The sequence below is a fragment of the Mytilus californianus genome, unplaced genomic scaffold (genome assembly GCF_021869535.1).
Source record: "Mytilus californianus isolate M0D057914Y unplaced genomic scaffold, xbMytCali1.0.p SCAF_2, whole genome shotgun sequence".
NCBI lineage: Eukaryota > Metazoa > Mollusca > Bivalvia > Mytilida > Mytilidae > Mytilus > Mytilus californianus.
Window position 1 is genome coordinate 11,686,227 of NW_026262668.1, and position 19,335 is coordinate 11,705,561.

Below are 19,335 nucleotides of genomic sequence, written 5' to 3' on the forward strand. Positions count from 1 at the left end.
GGAACCGGTGTATTATTCAAAGTGAAAGTTGACACACCACGGTGCCGCCGACAGTGTCGACTAAGAAGGCTTCAACATGTTTTCGTTCAGTTAAAGATGTGACAGTAGTTTTTCTGACTGCAATTCTTAATTGAAATGCACGTAGTTCATACAGAAAATAACAACAGCTTAATATTACATATAAAAAAAGCCAAAGACTTTTTATATTTTAAGTAGTAAGTTTCCAAATAAGTCTAGGGCAGAGAAAACCATCCCAGAAGCTTTAGAATATTTATATATTTTTGAAGCTTGGCCTGTGTTTCATCAAAGATTTATATAGTAAGAACCTTCTTACTATGAGGAGGTGGACAGCTTTTGAGGGAGGTGGGAGACAAAAAATGAGTGGGAGAGAAAAAACAGATTCTGAAAGTGGGAGGTGGGAGGTTGGAGAAAGGTACCCCCTGTCCACCCCCTCATGATCTACTATAAAATCCTTAGTTCATAAAAAATCTAATGACTAAAATAGATTTTTGTGAAACACAGGACTGGGGCTAGTCCAAATAATTATGACATCTTAGAAGGCTGATTATTTTTTTTTTGCTTTTACCATGTTTAATAACATGAGGGATCTATAAAAATCTAAATCGAAAAAAAAAACCTCATCAGTCAGCATGTTTAACTAGACTAGCCTGGGGCTAGACATTATTTTACATAGCATGGATTTATTATTTTATTAATTACATTACAGTAGTCTCTGATTCCTTTACTTGGACATCCTCCATTTGATAGTAAAACAGAAAACATGTGTGTTCTTTTGGTTATGCAGGATACACAAATATACAATCATGTACTGAACAGAGGCAGATTTAGGGGTAACCCAGGGTGTCCGGTCCCCCTCTTTTGTGGGAATAATTTGGTTGATTATTTAGGGAATCACTGAAGCATGACTAAGCGGGCCCCCTCTTATGGCAGTCAGTGGGCCCCCCCTTATGAAAATTTATGGATCCGCCACTGCTGAACTTGAGTAACATCACCTGGCATTATATGGATTGAGGGACATGTTGCATAATAAGCAAACTTTTGTCCAGAATTAATTCAAAATTGAGTCCTCTACCTTTATTTTAAGTCTGAAATCATTTGAATCGATAAAAATTTTTTTGCAATAAAACGTGATTTTAAGTTTTTTTCAACTTTTCTCAAAGTATAACTTAGCTTTTTTAAAGAATATAATCTAGATAAACATATCAACTGAGCAAATTAACTTTTATATCACTAAGCATGATAAAAATTTAGAGTCATCTGGATCTCTAGGTAAAAATCACTTGAGTAGTATATGTTAATTTTGTTCTTAGAAGTCACCTCTTTTAAGTAGCATATTTCCAGCTAACCCCCCTGGCAATTGACCACTGTGACCTGAGAACACTAAACATTTTACTGAGAATATTACTTTTTTATTATGCCCCAGCTGTAGCGGAGGCGGCATTAAGTTTTACCCTTGTCCATCTGTACGTCCAGCTGTACGTCGGTACATACGTCCAAAAATTGGTTTCTGTTCTCTAACTTTAGTTTACCTAAACCAAATGTTATGAAACTTATACACAATGCTTATTACCTTAAAACACAGATCAATTTTGAATTTTGGTGGCATCACTTTAACCGTTCTAGAGTTATGCCCCTTTACAAATGGAAAATTGCTAAATTTTTTGTTTCCATTCTCTTACTTCAGTTTGCCTCAACCAAATGTTATGAAACTTTTACACAATGCTTATAACCACAAAACACAGATCAAGAATGAATTTTGGTGGCGTCACTTTTACCGTTCTAGATTTATGCCCCTTGATAAATGGAAAAATTGCAAAATTTTAGTTTCCGTTCTCTTATTTAAGTTTGCCTCAACCAAATGTTATGAAACTTATTCACAATGCTTATAACCACAAAACACAGATCAAGATTGAATTTTGGTGGCGTCACTTTTACCGTTCTAGATTTATGCCCCTTGATAAATGGAAAAATTGCAAAATTTTAGTTTCCGTTCTCTTATTTAAGTTTGCCTCAACCAAATGTTATGAAACTTATTCACAATGCTTATAACCACAAAACACTGATCAAGTTTGAATTTTGGTGGTGTCATTTTGCCGTTCTAAAGTTATGCCCCTCTACAAATAGAAAAATTGCTGAATCTTTTCGTTTCCATTCTCTTACTTTAGTTTGCCTCAACTAAGTGTTATAAAACCTACACACAATTCTCATTACCACAAAACACAGATCAAGTTCGAATTTTGGTGGCGTCACTTTTGCTGTTCTAGAGTTATGCCCCTCTACAAATGGAAAAATTGCTGAATTTTTGTTTTCATTCTCTTACTTTAGTTTGCCTCAACCAAATGTTGTGAAACGTATACACAATGCTTATTACCACAAAACTCAGATCAAGTACAAATTTGGGTAGCGTCACTTTTACAGTTCTTGAGTTATATCTCTTGATAACATTATATGCAAGCGGGGGCATCATCTGTGTCCCATGGACACATTCCCCATTTATTGCATAATCTTAAAGCTTAGATTTTAAAGTTTTTGGGGAAATATAGTGGTTCTGTTAGGAAAAATCCAATGAATTTGGATCAAGCATTTGAAAAATGCCTAAATTCACTCAAAAAACTGCATATATGCCATCAAATCATAAGGATTTACTTATACTCCCTTCCATGCAAAAATAAGTAGTAAGAGCATGTCTTACCTTCTTAATATTAATCACAATGCACAAGTTCAATTGTTCAAAAAGATGCATTGTTTAAAAATATTGTGTTAAACATTAGATGGATTTATGAACCAGTAAGCATCTGTAATCTGATTTAACATTGCAGTGTACACAAACTCAATACAGAATACATAAAGAAGGACTATAAGAAGAATAATACTATGGTCATCATGGTGGATAGTTGTCTCATTGGCTATCTTACCACATATAGTTATTTTGACATATTAGAAACAGTAAGAGTAATTAGAGTTTTTTTGTCTCTTTGTTATGGATGTATTGAAAATTCAATTTTAAGGAGAATGTTAGTTTAGCAAAATAAAAATAGATAAATAAAGTACAAATATTTTTATGATAAGACTAGTTTTTATTCAATCTTTTATAGAAAATGACAGAAAAGACAGCTATGGATGAATGGAAAGAAGAAAAGACAGCTATGGATGAATGGAAAGAAGAATTAGAAGAATATCTGACATGCATTGATGACTTACCTATTAATAGTATCAACAGAAGTCAAAAGTAAGCTGATGAATTATCTGTCAATAATATTAATAGGTATTTATAAGAATTATGTGACTCTGCTTACTAATCACCAAAAGTTTTAACAACAAAAGTATGAATAGAAGTCAATAGTAAGTAAGAAAATTATCTATTTTGTGAAGACTGTTATTTATCTTTTTTCATCATTTTTAGCTTTTTGCCATTATTTTGTTGATCTCTTCATTTATTGAGTTTTGAATCTTCCTTTTTGTTATCTTCCCCTTTACAAGTATTAACAGTTAATTACCAATTTATAGTACCATCAATTTACAGTACTATCAGACTCCAAAAGTAATTAAGTTGGGAAAAAATAATCTGCTATAAGAAGTCGGCAAATTGCATATTTTCAGTATCATCATATTTATCAGGATTCAAGATTGAGTGGGTTTTTTTGTTTCCTGTGTGATTTGTTTATGAAAAAAAAAAAATTTGTCACATGTACAATTAATATTTATAATAGATTTTGGAAGAGAGATCCTTGCCCAGAGAATTTATACTCCTCAGATGTTTGTCCTTGCCAAACTAAAATAGATGTAGTGAGAAATCCAACTACTGGTGTATTGTTAGGTTATAAAGAGGTAATTTTTCTACATAATGTGCATTACTTACTGATTTCAGTATTGTACTCCTAATTGAAATATGGATAATCAAGGTTTCATTGCCTAAACAATTTTAAAATTAGAAAAACACACATGAGTCTATTAACTATAATGCACAGAAACAGCAAAAAGTACAAATGAAATTTTCAAATAAATGATAAGAAGTTAAGGGGGAAATCTCTGGGAAAGTTTTTATATAATCCTTGGTTAAAGTTCAACTATTATGCACAATAGCATTTGCAGTTATGATTATAAGTATCCAGTGAAGACTGTGTACAATTGAATAGATTGGTAACTTACAGTAAAAAAGGTGTAGATTATTATATTTTTTTTCCAGGAATATCTTGCTAATATCAGCGAAAATGCCAGAAATTCATTGTCCCTTAAACGACAACCTGGACCAGTTCAGTTGGATGTCAGGGGATCCAGCACACATAATCCTTTCTGGCCAGGTAAGGCAGTCGATCTGCAACTACAGGTATATATCAGGGGATTCAGTACACTCTTCATAATACCTTTCTTGCTAAGTTAGAAAGAATTTGATGCAGGGATTCAGTATACCTTAAATCTTTCCTTTCTTGGCAAGGCAGATAGAACCAGTTCAACTAGATTTCAAACTGGTGATCAAGGACACATAAATCTTTTCCTGATCAGGTATGCATAGAAAAATGATGTCCTCATCATAGAAAATATTTTGAATGAGCATAGATAAAAGATAGGATTACAATATGAGTTAAGGTAGATTAAAATATACATGTTTACTTCAATTATCTAATGGATTGATTTCAATGAAAGGAGGTTACACCAGATTTTAAACCATTTGTTGACTGCAACAGTATTGCCCTTAGAATCCGTGTGCCTATTCACAACTACAGTTCTTGATAAAATTTTATTTGTAGAGAGTCTTTCTTTTTCCAAAAGTTGAAGGTCATAAAAGTATAAATAGAAGAACATGTGTGTTACTGTGGATTCATTTATTTTCGTGGGTATCAATTTTCGTGGATTGAGTAAAACTTGCATTTTTTGATTTCGTGGTTTTGCCAATCTCTGCATACAAAGCCTATTGAAAAATTGTAATTCGTTCAACATTTGAATTCGTTGTTCACCTGTTTCCACGAAACCCACGAAAATTGGTATCCAACGAATAATAATGAATCCACAGTATACATCTATGAGACCACAATCTAATGACACAAAAACCAAAGAACATTTTTACATCAGTATACTGTCCTCAACACCAGACTGGTGTCTTTACAATATGTCAAGCTCGATATCTCACTGATTCTTCTGATGAAAATTAATCCAAAGACGATGAATTTTGTCTTTTTCAGGAGGTCTTGATGAACCAGATATAGATAATTTAAATGAAAATTCTTCTTTTGATAATTTACTCCAGGAAAAAGGTAGGAACATGCTTAATATGTTATTTTGAGACATTGTCAATTTTGGTCTATTTTTATTCATATCTGTCTTCCTCCATCTTGGATTTTGAAATAGCAGATAACAATCGGTCTAGATCTTTAATGAAATGTGCAAATTTCAAGAGTAGTATATAATTCATGTGTAAGACTTTTCGTGTTAATAAAGAAAAATATGTGTTTGATTCATTTTTAAAGCAATGGGTCAACTATATTTGGTGTATGGAATAATTGTAAGGTGTACATGTCTGTGTGACAGTTTTTATCTGACCTTGACCTCATTGTCATGGATCTTTTAAAAATGTTAAATTTATGAGATACTTGTAGTAAAACCTTTATCTTTAAGACTTTCAACATAAAATCAATGGTCAGTAAATCAGGTGAGACATTTCAGCGTGTGCACTCTTGTTTTTATTTTTTCCTAATATCTTGAAAAATATAATAGGATAGAGAGATACTTTAAATTGCAAAAATGATCAGCAAGACAAGATCTACAAATAAGTCGACTTGGTCGAAATCGTCAGTCGACTCCTTACTAGTGTTATTGATCTTTGATGACTATTTTTACCAATTTTTTGCATTTATGCCTTATATATTAAAAATTATAATAGATAAGATAGAAAGTTAAATTAGCAAAAGTGATCAGCATGACAAGATCGACAATTAAGACAATATAGAGGAAATCTTCAGACAACTCCTTTTTGGAGTTATTGTCCTTTAATGACGTTTTTTTACAACTTTGTGTTTTGCGTTATATGATAAAAATTATTATAGATAAATAGACACTTTAAAAACAAAAATGATCAGCAAGGCAAGATCTACAAACAAGTCAAATTTTACTGATATAGTTCATAGACTGTCACTCTTTATAGGAGTGATCGCCCTTGATTGAAGATTTTTTTTTCCCTTTTGTGTTTTGAGCAAAAACTAAAAAAGATAGAGAGAAACTAAACAGACTAAATGATTAGCAATACAAGATCAACAAAAAAGAGATTTTTGTCATGAATTCTATTCTCATCTACAATGTTGGAGAGTGTCCTTTGTTGAATATGTACATAGACCTAGGTGAGAGACACAGGCTCTTTTGAGCTTCTAGTTTTCAACTATGCCACATAAGGGGAGATAACTCAGTTTAAGTAACGTTTATAATAGAATGCATTGTGAATTAACCTATTTTATTATGTAGCAAGAGTCCAGTGACCCCATTTTTCTTTTTCTTATCTGAAAGCATATGATAAGAGCTATCTACTCAGTAGATTTCTCTTTATCACACAAAATTGGGTTTTCCATGCATTATCTATACAAAATCTGACAATTTTGCACAACCTGTAGCGTGAAAAAAGCCCTGTGACCTATACTTTTTATTATATTTTTGAAAAAAGCATGATATAAACTACAGATTGACAAATTATTAAAAAACTCTATTGATTTTAATTCAGATCCCCTATCTACCTTAACATTTGTAATTGCAGATTTGAATGTTTATGTTACTGTAAACTAGAAAATTTGGTTATTACCCAGATTCAAATCTTATAATAAAGAAGCCCTTTCATAATTAAATGGACAATACTTCTTAATTCAGCTGTTAGCAAGCTGTATTTATCCTTTCCATAAGATATTGTTTTAGATTTATTAAGAGTAGCCTATGGTATGTTCTATAATGATTATATGATGTTTTAAATTAATTTTATATATTTTTTTTAGATTTTCTAACAATAGCCCCTGGTATGAGTTCTGGGATGACATTTGAGACTACAAAATCCAAGGAAGAGTCTATTCCAGAAGTGCCAACCTCAGAAGAGACCACACCCACTGTTATAAATCTAACAGATATCCTGATCCAGGACTTTGATGATTTAGGTGACTGGGATAAAGACGAGGAAGAGGTTAAGGAGGCTTCCAAAGAGGTAAGCATCACATTAACCTTTCCTTTTTATATTTAATATGCTATAAAAATAAGAAGATGTGGTATGATTGCCAATGAGACAACTCTCCACCAGAGACCAAATGACATAGAAGTTTACAACTATAGGTCACTGTACGACCTTCAACGATGACCAGATTTCTAAAAAGTCAAGCCCCTCATTCAACTCCCTCACCACAGATATTATATACAGATCCAGATAATTTTATTTACCAATCAAGGTACCCATTGAAGAGCAAATTAATCACAATGCAATTATTCATAACTTATTAAAAAACTAAGCAATAAACTGATAAGACAATAGTTGGTTCATTAGAATAATAAGTGTATCAATTGTACTTGTTTATACATATAAACCTTTCCAAAAAGTATACAGAATAACACAAGCACATAAGTTTACAGTATTTAACAAAAAATAAATTTCCACATTTTATTTTTAAATCTGAACTGTTATATAACTGGCACATTATTGTAGAAACAGAACAAAAAATAATGAAAGATTGAAGTAACATGTAAAACAATGTTGTAAGGTTAGATATTATTATCTTTGAACTGAAAAGTTTCAAATATACCAATTTACATAAAGAGCATGTAAAATATATATCTGTGTTTACAGGAGACAAGTGAACAAATCACAGTATCTGGAAGTGAAAGTATAGATGAAATTGTCTCTGTAAGTTATTACATTTTATAATTGTTTCAGGGGACTTGGTGGTCGATTTGTCTAAGTAGTTCATCTACTGTATCACTAGCCTGTTAACTTGGAGGTTGTGAGTTAGAACACCCGACGTGGCAGGTGCCGTTGTCTACAATCTTAATTGACTAGGATTGTCATTTTTCCTTCCAAAGGATTTTGTTCTCTCAGGGCACTCTGGCTTCCTCCTCCAATAAAAACTGACCGCCACGATATAGCCGATAGTGCTGAAAGAGGCTTTAAACACCAAAAATCAATAAATCTAATTGTGTCAAATATGACTGTATATCACAACAGTACATACTTTTCATTTGTACAACAATAATTTAATCTTAGGAAAAGCAATTTTAAATAGAAACATTATTAAAGATAGGAGATTTTAAACTTGAACAAAACAAGACAGATAGTATTATTCCTCTGGTATCCAACACTTAAAGGAAGTACAAGTAAAAGATAGAGTCAAAACATTGCAGTCAAAACTGTTTGAAGTACATGGACTTATGGAGTGAAACTAGGTGCATCAACAGGGAAAGTGTTTCCTGCTATGTATGCATCACCTATCATACAATTATAAAGTGACATCCAGTAGCAAATATAACTACAAGGAACATGATAAAACTGTTAGTGTGTCTACTATAGTGGATTTGTTTGATATTTTCAAAAATAATTGAATTGGTTTTCCCTTAATGTTCCACTCACTTTGTAAGGAGCCTTTGTTTTTTTCTGTTTTGTTTTTTTTAAATTTTTTTAGGGGGGGGGGGGGGGGCTTTGAAAATAACTGCTGAACTGTTATTTGTTTGGGAAAACTGTGCAACATCAATATGTGTATATCCAGTATGTCTTTTCTATTGTATATTATCATGAAACCTAAATTTGCTATTTAGATAATTCAAAAATATCTAGGTGAAAAGATTTTTTAAGTTGGTCTTAAAATAGTATATCTGTATGGTCAACTGCTTGCTGTAGTATGTAATTCCTGCAGATGTATTGTAACATATTCTGTAAGTGTCTGTTTTATTTCTTATATGAATATAATTATTCGGTCCCATGCTTTTTATATATATCTGAAAAGCACTGCAATTATATGCCTACTTGGATTGCCAATGTACAATACCAATGTTCAATGATCTTCTATAGAGAAAATTTCAATAGAAACTGCTTAATGTTGGTTTTATCCTTTTGGTTGATGATGGATATTATATATTATAGGCGACAATTCCTACTAGCACTGCAAATGAAGCTAAAACAGTACCAGTACCAGTCAAGGAGGAATGGGCCATTAATGTGGATGTGGATCATCCAGTGGATGACTTTTATAAGAGGATTCCTGATATGGCCTATAAGGTAAGATAATAGTCCAACAAATGAGCAGTGAGAATGTAGAATTGATGTTGACCATTCTTTAGATAGTTAAATGTGGGTTTATAATTGGCCATTGAAAATATGAACCATCTTGATTATTACTTCTATAAAACAGTACCTGTAACATAGGATTATGTCTTTGCCAATGCAGACCACTTCGTAAATGATTTCATGAAAGATATCTTCGAATAACCCAAATGGCGGCTTTATTTTAGATGATATTGTGGACGATCTTTGTAAAAGTCTTCCTGATATGCCTGCTAAATATAAGTAATTAAAATGATGAGACAAAAACATTTGATTTTGTTACAGTGGCCCTTTGAATTGGATGTCTTCCAGAAACAAGCTATACTACACCTAGAGAACCATGATAGTGTCTTTATAGCAGCACACACATCAGCGGGGAAGACCGTCATAGCTGAATATGCTATTGCCCTGTCACTCAAACACATGACAAGGTATGTCAATAAAACATTAGCAGGGAAGTATCAAAACTGAATTCAACTATTGCCCTGCCACTCAAGCAGGTGACAAGGTATGTCAATACAACATCAATCCTTTCAGTTCAACAGGGAGGACAACTATAGCTAAATATGCTATCACCGTTGCTTATACCATGATTCTATATTTTTTACCATGGTGCTATCTGAATAGATTTTATATAGAATTTACTAGTATATTAGATATGTTGCTATAATTTTTGGGAAACAGTGGTTATTCAAGCCTATTGGCGCTATTTGAAAATACTGGGGAAAACACTGACAAAATATGCATATACAACAATGATACAGCAATTAAGATGATATTTTAGGGGAATTTCTATTTTTGGGTTGCTGTTTCATTTATATTAACCCGCATTTTACATCCTTTTATTATACCTCTTGATCATATCTCCGAATAACCATTTTATATTGCAGGACAATTTACACATCTCCAATCAAAGCTCTGTCAAACCAAAAATACAGAGACTTTAAACAGACCTTTGTTGAAGTTGGATTGATTACAGGAGATGTCCAGATCCACCAGGAAAGTGCATGTCTTATAATGACCACTGAAATTCTCAGGTGTGTAGTATTTATCATATAATGACCACTGAAATTCTCAGGTGTGTAGTTTTTATCTTATAATGACCACTGAAATTCTCAGGTGTGTAGTATTTGATTGTTATCTTAGGGCTGAAATTGATGAGGTGTTTGTATCAAGATATGTCCAGATCCACTACCCGAGTGTATATCTTATATCATGTGCTGACATTACCAAGTAACAGGTAACAGTATGGGTGTAGAAAAAGACAGGATATGGTGTATTAATTCTATCATAAATTCCCTATACACTCTGGACACAACAAAAAGCAAAGGAGCAGCACTTTTATTGCTATTATTCATCTCAATGACACTGTGAAGGCTTTACATAGAGCAGTTTAAGCTCAAACCTTACTACAAGTTCAAGATGGACATCAGTACGACTTTGCTACATGTAGATACAACTGTGCATTGAATTACCAAGATGCCAAATAATATCAGCAAATCATGATGTATAACAGGGAAATAAAATTAACATACATGGCGATGATGCATACTTGGATAATTACCATGACAATCTTACTGCGAAATACTGAAACAGTATAGTAGTGTTGTAATTAAACATACTCAGAGATGAAAAGGTTCAAGTGCAGATATTATTGGATTTTGTAATGCAGAATTAGTCCAGATGCTGTAAAAAATTATCCTTTAAATAGCTAATCAGGGGCGTAGCTAGGTATCCAATAAACTGTAGGCACAAATTGGGGCAGGGGGTCTGGGGCTGAGCCCTGGTAGGGGGTTCAGGGGGGCCGAAGCCCCCCCGACGGAAAACAGTTTTCAGCATTTTTGTTGCAAAATTTTGTGTACAAAAAAAAACATAAAATCTACTGGTAATTTGATCATAATATAAATGAAGAAAAGTTCAATGAATTATAAATCAATAACATCTGAATGATGAATTTACTGAGTACAATCGGAAATCTAAAAAAAAAAATATTTACAATATGCATTGCCCATGCAGCGTAGATCAGCGTAGCCCTTTAATTAAGCAGTACATCCTGTTTAGTATTTTCATATCTATTCCTTTCTGATTGAGGATAATTGATATCTACATGTATACGTCAACTGATAGTACATTTTGATGATCCTTCATTAAAAAATAGCACGTAAACACTGAGACTACTACTAGTATATGATAATACTATCGTTTGAGCTAGGCAACGACCATTCATCTTTTGATTCTTAAAGATTCACTCTCCCCGCCACACAAAAACTCACACACACAGTCGATGCCTAATGAAGCTAAAAGTTCGGTTCTGTTCATACTATCTAACAAAGTTCAAGAATTCATATTTTCTGATATCCTGTACTGTAAAATTCCTACCTAAGGAATTTGAATAATTATGGCCATTACACGTTGATCTGAGAGTACTCGAAGTAACTGAAAGCTAGCTGATTGATTAATTGATTGCTAAACGTCCAGTGGCAAATAGTTCATGCATGTTCAGGACAAAAACAAATTTACAATTAGGTAGGTCCTGTAATAGGGATCGTCCAGGATGAAGGTCTGGAAATTTGGAAATGCCATTGGAAAATGAGGGTTTATTGGAAAGGGACAGAAATTTTGCCTTTCAGCAGACCACCTACGGACCCCTCAGTGAGTTGTTGCAAGTGTTCTTAACGTGCAGAGAGCGTGGCATTCTATCTACACTAGGCTTGGATTTAACGTCTCCATTCTGTCCATACATCCCGCACAGCTAAATGGACGCCCCACTTGGCAAGGGTTAATTTAATTGTAGGTCTGATGAAGACAAAGTTGAAAGCTAGTTGAAAGCCAATAACAACTAATAAAAAAAAATCATGCATCTAAGAATAAAATGTCAGGGTTTTGAGCATGTTGAGGTTCATTCATTTATTAGTTGATAGAAGTGAAATGCTCTGAACCAAAGTTCTAATATAATGTACATACAATTCTATCCAATACTCCATTCATTAAGGATGATAGACTAGTGTACAAATGACATTTGATAATTAAAGAGTTTTGACGATTTCACTTGCATCTACAGATAACGTTGTCATTTTTTGTTTGTGAAAAAATTATGTGTAGGCACGTGCCTAAAGTGCCTAACGGCAGCTACACCCCTGCTAATAATAACAAATATATAAATACACTTGAATTAAATGCAATTTTGATGTTGCCTTGTTAGCATGTTCCATTTTATCTAATTGTTTTCAATTAGAATGAATGTTAATTTGTACAAAATCCTTGCATCAGTTACCGGTAGATTACCAGAAAATCTGATATACACGTAGAGCATATATTGAGGAAAGAGAAACTTCTAAATACCTATATATATAATTGATGTAGGGTATGTTGGTAAGTGGGCTTGCTCAATAAAGCTTTTACAGTATGTTATAAGTTTTAACTTTTTGATTTTAGATCAATGTTATATAATGGATCAGATGTGATCAGAGATCTTGAATGGGTCATCTTTGATGAGGTACATTACATAAATGATGCAGAGGTAAGAACCATTATAGCTGTAGAGTGTAAGAACGTATTATTGTTGTGAAATGGGATAGAATAGATTTAAGATAGTTGTACTTAAATATATCATAATAATGCTGAAAGACAGGGATTAAAGAAATAAAATGATAGATGACTAGGGTAAACTTCTAATTAGTTGATTGCAACCCGCTTCCATTTATTCAGCCAATCAGAGTGATGTTATATACAATAATGTGATAAATTTACTAAGGCTTAAACACAGACATTAGTGAAAATCCTCCGATTTTTGGCTGCCTCTCAGATTTTATTCTTCAAAATTTGGAAATTCTCCATCTTAAGACCATTGTCCTGACCAGGAAGTCAACTTAGACTCTGGCGAAAAAAGCTTCTTTTTCTGTTATTTGATATTAGTAGTCATTTGTCCTGTAAAATTGACAAATTGTTGTTAAAACATTGCTAGCCTAAGCTACATGATTTCATGTTGTTTTAGCTAATGAATTTATTAACCATTGTATTCAATATCATTTAAATATAGATTGTAAGAATTTTTTAACGTTTTAATACTCGAACAGCAAAAAGTGAGATAAATATAGATTCTTACATTGGTACCAGTGGATTATCGGATTTGTCCAATCGAGATAGTTAAATTATCAAATTTTAAAGTCCTCACCAAAAAGGATAATTTAACTATCGAGATTGGATAAATCCGATAATCCACCAGTAACTATGTAAGAGTCTGTTTCTCTAATGATTATAAAATAAATTTTTGAAAAATGAAAATCCCCTTCAAGTGCCTTCCATGTTCCACAAAGTTGTCAATTTCTCTAACACCTGTTAGCACATTTCGATTCATCCTGTGAGCTGATAAAGGTTATGACCCTTAAACTTCTGAGATCATCGGCAACCACATGTTGAATAATTTGTTTTATAGAAAGGGTCCAGAAAGGGTTAAATTACCAAAGAATTAGAGAAAATACCTTACAAAGAAACATGCAGTAAATTCTACTGCTAATTCCCATACAGAAAATTTGCAAGTCTATAAAAAAGTTGACACTTCTTACTGGGGAGAGGAGTTTAATTTGAGATACTAATACTATGGATTTAGAAGATTTTTTAATTAAGTATAATATTAAAGAGATGTGGTTTGAATCCTTATGAGACACTTATCCAAGACCAAAGGACAAGGATGAGAACAACTATAGCTCACAGTGTGGCCTTCAACAATGACCAAAATTAATAACTTACATTATTAAAGCTATAAATGGTGATAGGATATCAAAATGTGAAACAATCCAACAGAAAACACTATTAGCCCGATTTAAGCTAATAACATTACATAAAAAAATAGACATATGACAGAAATCAAACAAGGACAACAATTAAATTGCATTGATATTTGTTCTATTGTAAAAGATGAAAGGGAGATAATTTTATATTTTCTAAGTTTGGATGTGAATTTAAAAAATAATAGTATTGATCTTTAATTGAACAGAGAGGAGTTGTGTGGGAGGAAGTACTCATTATGTTACCTCAACATGTAAACATCATTTTACTGAGTGCAACTGTACCCAATACTTTGGAGTTTGCAGATTGGATTGGGTAAGAAAATTAAACGTTACATGAATTTTTAGTGAAAAAATGTTAACAATATAAATTTAAACATTTTGATAAAAAAAAAGTTTAAAATGAGAGAGCAATTTTTTTGTATTGTTAATCTAGCCAACTGTCTTTCCGATATTTTAAAAAGGTTTCTTGATGATAAAAATTAGTTTGATTTTCTAGTATTATTCTTCTTTGTCATAACTACTATTGACCATAAAATTCAGATCAACTTTGATTCTTATAGCCAATAATAAAAAATACAAATTCAATTTGATGTTAAGAATCCCACCATTCACAATTAAAAAGTTTTTCTCTTTGAAAATTGAAAATAAGCAAAATTATTCATTTATTGAGTGTGAATGATATTTTAGAAAATAGCTTATAACCCTAAGATTTGACATTCGGTATTGATCAGCAATTATGAATAGAGAAAAAAAGTTGACGAATAAAGAAATAAAGGACCCCCCCCCCCCCCCATCCAGACCCTCAGTTACTGTGTTTATATATTCATATTAATAGGAGGACAAAAAGGAAGAAGATTTACGTGATTAGTACACTGAAGAGACCAGTACCTTTAGAACACTATCTATATACAGGAAATAGTAATAAAACTAGCAGTCAATTATTTCTTATACTGGATCATAAGAAACAGTTCCAGATTGGAGGGTATGTATATTAAACTCTGAAGACTATAGTATACTGAGAACAATGATTAATCAAGCCGTCAGTTGGTTCTTATAGTGGACAGAAAGAAACAATCACAGATTAAATGTTATTAGATGGTATGTCTATTAAAGTGACATTTACCATTGTTAAAGGAATATATGTGCAACCCAGCCATTTGAAGACTGAGTCTGATTCATTTTTTGTTTGTTCTATATTAATCATCATATCTGAGCTGTGATAAATCTTCAGAGTATTTGTGGTGGTAATGTCTATACTTGACATATTTGAATATTAAAATTGATATTATACTTATATTTCCCTGTCGTCAATTTTACACAGGTATAACAAGGCAGTGGATGCCAAGAAAGAAAGAACTAGTAAGGCATCACAGAATTTTGGAGCCAAAGGTCAAAGGGGAGGTCATCCAAACCAGGTAATTTTATTACAGCAGTCTTAAAGGGTATTTCATCGTAATACAGTACTTCTTTTTAAAAAGTGTTTAAACAAATGAGTATTTTGTCTACATTGTTCAAATATTTAGAAAATTGTACTGTTGTCTATTGTTGATTTGTAAGTTTTGAACTTATGAAGTAATTTAATTTATCAATAGTTTATAAAACTTTTAACTTTTTCGATTTACTAAGGATTTTCTACCCCAGGAATAGATTACCTTAGCTGTACTTGACAAAACCTTTTGGAAATATGTGTCCTCAGTGCTCTTTAAGTTCATACTTTATTTGGCCTTTTTAACTTTTTTTTATTTGATTGTCACTGATGAGTCTTTTGTATACAAAACAGGCATCTGGCATACAAAATTTTAATCCTGGTATCTATGATGAGTTTATTTGTTGATGCAAGTATCATAGTTTAATAGAAAACTTCTGGTTTAAAGGCTTTTGTCTCGCCTGCAACGAAAATTGCAGTATGCGAGACATAGGGATGACTTTCTGGTGGTGCTGGCAGTGGCTGCAGTATAAACTATTTGTTAAAAGCTTTATATTTCAGAAGGTATGCTGGATGCTTCATACCTTGTATGTAGATACCCTATGTTACAATGTTTCCTTCTATCATATGTCCATTGTCCTTGACCTCATTTTCATGGTTCAGCGACTGCTTGAAAAAAATTATAGGTTTTTTTGTCATGTGAATTCCTCACTTATTATGAGTAATAGGATAACTATATTTGGGTGACCTCGACTTCATATCATAGATCAGTGATTAAGATTGAAGTTACATGAATAGGTCTGTTCCTCAGATACTTTAAGCAGTAGGTCAACTATATGTGGTGTATGGAATGATTATAAAGTGTACATGTCTGCCTGGCAGGTATCATCCAACCTTGACCTCATTTTCATGGTTTGTTGGTCAATGTTAAGTTTTTGTGTTTTGGTCTGTTTTTTTATTACCATAAGCAATAGGTTAACTATATTTGGTATATTGAATAATTGTAAGGTGTACATGTCTGTCTGACAGGATTTATCTGACCCCTTGACCTCATTTCCATTGATATTTAAGAATGCAGGCGAGACATTTCAGTATGTGCACTCTTGTTTAACTTTGGTTTCTGACTTTATTTTTACAAAATCAATGGAAAACTATCTGTTTATTAATTAAACTACAAAATATACTAAGAATAATAAACATTGGCAATATTTTAAAACGTAGTCAGGATGAAAGTGATGAATTGATTAACTTAGTGCTGGCACTAAATATGAAGGTTTAAAATTTTTGTGGGCTCATTATACACTTATTTGTTTGTCCAAATCTTATACAAAAAATTTGAATCTGAAAAACAGATGATTCCAAGAAGAATTGGTAAACATTTGTTGTTTGTATTATAGACAATTTTAACACATTCTTGCTATACAGGTTAAATTATGTGCAGAAAAGACCTTTTTTTATACATTTTGATCTTAAAATGAAAAACAGTAGAATTTTTACTACAACTTTATAAACAAGGGTAGCAATGATTTATGTAATTGTTAACAAATAAATATTTTCAAATTATTTCCAGGACAAAAATATCTGGATATCGCTGATTGATATGTTGAAAAAGAAGGACAAACTACCTGTTGTCTCATTCATATTTTCTAAGAAGAGAATAGAAGAAACAGCCAACAATCTGGGAAGTTTGGATCTTACTGATCAGAAGGAAAAAAGCGAAATACATATTTTCTTTCATAAATCTATAAATAGATTGAAAGGTACTGATCAGAAACTTCCTCAGGTAAATGGTTTATTTTACGTTTTATAAAAATACATTTAATTGGGTTAGCTATGAATTCTGTCTCATTTAATAACTCAGTTGAAATAGACGAGAACAGTTTCCACGTCCATGTTTGGGTTACTAGTTCTCAGAACTGATAGCAATACAGCCATATAATTTGGTGTGCATATTTTATGATTCACTAGTTTGATTAATGTTCTAAGCTTCAGGAAATAAAACATTTCCACAGAATCAGTTGTTGGTTACTTGGCAATTTGATTTTTTGCAAAATAAACATTGATATTAAATACAGGATGTGCTGTTAAGTTTAAGGAAAAGCTTTAAAGTTGCCCATCATGTTTAATCTATAGAGTTATCTGATTTTCACAGATAACACAGATGGAAGACATACTTAAGAGAGGACTTGGTGTTCATCACAGTGGGATATTACCAATACTGAAGGAAGTAGTAGAAATGTTGTTCCAAAAAGGTCTTGTCAAGGTTTGTAGAAATGTTATTCTGGAAAAAGTCTTACAAAGGAGCAGGGGCAATAAGCCCCTTATTTGGCCCAAATATTACTTCAAATTTAAAAGTTATCATACATATCCTTAAATTTGTCCTAACTAGACTAAGGTACAAGGTTTTCAGAAAATAAAAGCAAATTTCACATTAATGAGCTACCATGGCAACAAACCATGAAGAAATTTGTATATTTTATAAAATTTCTTGAATTTCCTTGTTTTTCATCAAATTCTAAGTATATTTAAGATTGTCAAAGTAAGTGTGCACCCAAGAAACAACTTTATATTTGGTGAGATTATTTCAATTGTTATAATAAAGCTTCTCTTAAATAATTTTGTTGTTTCTTGGCTGCGCACGATGTTTTCGGAATGGAAATAACGATGGAAAATTGCACAAATTCTGCATTTTTCATCTATTTCATGAAAACGGTACATATTATGACATAACTGTGACATCATCATATAAACAATCTTATGTTTTTCATTCATATTTCTTCACTCTATGCATTTCCAAATATTATGTGCCAATTTGAAGTAGTTGTCAAACATTTTATTTTCTTGGGCCAAAACCGGGCCTTAATGCCCCTACTCCTTTCAAATACACCTGCAGTTTCTATATTTCAGAACAAATGAGTATTTGATCATTGATTTACTTCATAATTTGATTGTACAGATTTCTATCTTGATTTTTGAAGTTGTATAACGTCTTATGCAAGATCATCCTTAGAATTTACATTTTCAAAATTCTTTGATGCCCTATCTTCAATGATAACTTCTACATGCGTATTGAAATTTTAAAGTGTGTAACACCAGAATATTGTTTATGATAAAACTTACAATGAATCATAATAAAGCAAGAATATGTAGATCCTCCTTTTGGCTTAATACGGTGGATTCATTATAAATAAATGATAATGGAGTTCAATAAAAGATACATTTGTAAGAACTAATTACTTAACCAAATATAAATTACTGATGCTTAGATAAAAGCAAGAGTTAAACAATGAAGTATCTAGAAAGTGGCATCTTTTCCTCAAACTATAAACTTTTAAATCAATGTAAATTAATGAGTTTATGGCATATATCATGTATATCAATATATTGACAGGTTCTGTTTGCAACTGAGACATTTGCTATGGGGTTAAACATGCCAGCCAGAACAGTTGTGTTTGATACCGCACGTAAACATGATGGCACAGGGTTCCGTGACCTACTTCCTGGGGAGTATATACAAATGGCAGGACGTGCTGGAAGACGTGGACTTGATACAACAGGAACTGTTATAATGCTCTGTAAAGGAGATATTCCTGTGGTGTCAGATCTACAGAAAATGATGATGGTGAGTAAATCTGAGATTTAAGCAAGCTTTATTACAACAGTATATATCAGCTTTTTATGCCATCTGTTTTCTTATCATTAGTCTGTCCACCATTTATCTACAACTCCTCCAAATCCAGAGAGGGAATTTCATTAACATTTAATATTATCTTTGAATCTGAAAGACAATATTCCCTTTGTTTATTTTTTCATTAGTACAATGA

The 19,335-nt window shown here is 32.2% G+C and overlaps 1 protein-coding gene across 1 annotated transcript in view; it reads left to right on the top strand.

The window, feature by feature from the left end:
• The first annotated feature begins 10 nt into the window (after positions 1 to 10).
• Positions 11 to 19,335, top strand: part of LOC127728885 (helicase SKI2W-like) — a 39,483-nt gene continuing 20,158 nt past the window's right edge. Inside the window, exons 1-17 of the mRNA XM_052236472.1 lie at positions 11 to 141; positions 3,117 to 3,250; positions 3,732 to 3,849; positions 4,208 to 4,322; positions 5,202 to 5,273; positions 6,993 to 7,195; positions 7,829 to 7,885; positions 9,116 to 9,250; positions 9,581 to 9,726; positions 10,186 to 10,332; positions 12,731 to 12,815; positions 14,292 to 14,398; positions 14,921 to 15,067; positions 15,407 to 15,500; positions 17,082 to 17,294; positions 17,664 to 17,774; positions 18,903 to 19,133. Coding sequence (XP_052092432.1) covers positions 136 to 141; positions 3,117 to 3,250; positions 3,732 to 3,849; positions 4,208 to 4,322; positions 5,202 to 5,273; positions 6,993 to 7,195; positions 7,829 to 7,885; positions 9,116 to 9,250; positions 9,581 to 9,726; positions 10,186 to 10,332; positions 12,731 to 12,815; positions 14,292 to 14,398; positions 14,921 to 15,067; positions 15,407 to 15,500; positions 17,082 to 17,294; positions 17,664 to 17,774; positions 18,903 to 19,133 — 2,121 coding nt within the window. The 5' untranslated portion in view covers positions 11 to 135. The remainder of the gene's footprint in view (positions 142 to 3,116; positions 3,251 to 3,731; positions 3,850 to 4,207; positions 4,323 to 5,201; positions 5,274 to 6,992; positions 7,196 to 7,828; positions 7,886 to 9,115; positions 9,251 to 9,580; positions 9,727 to 10,185; positions 10,333 to 12,730; positions 12,816 to 14,291; positions 14,399 to 14,920; positions 15,068 to 15,406; positions 15,501 to 17,081; positions 17,295 to 17,663; positions 17,775 to 18,902; positions 19,134 to 19,335) is intronic.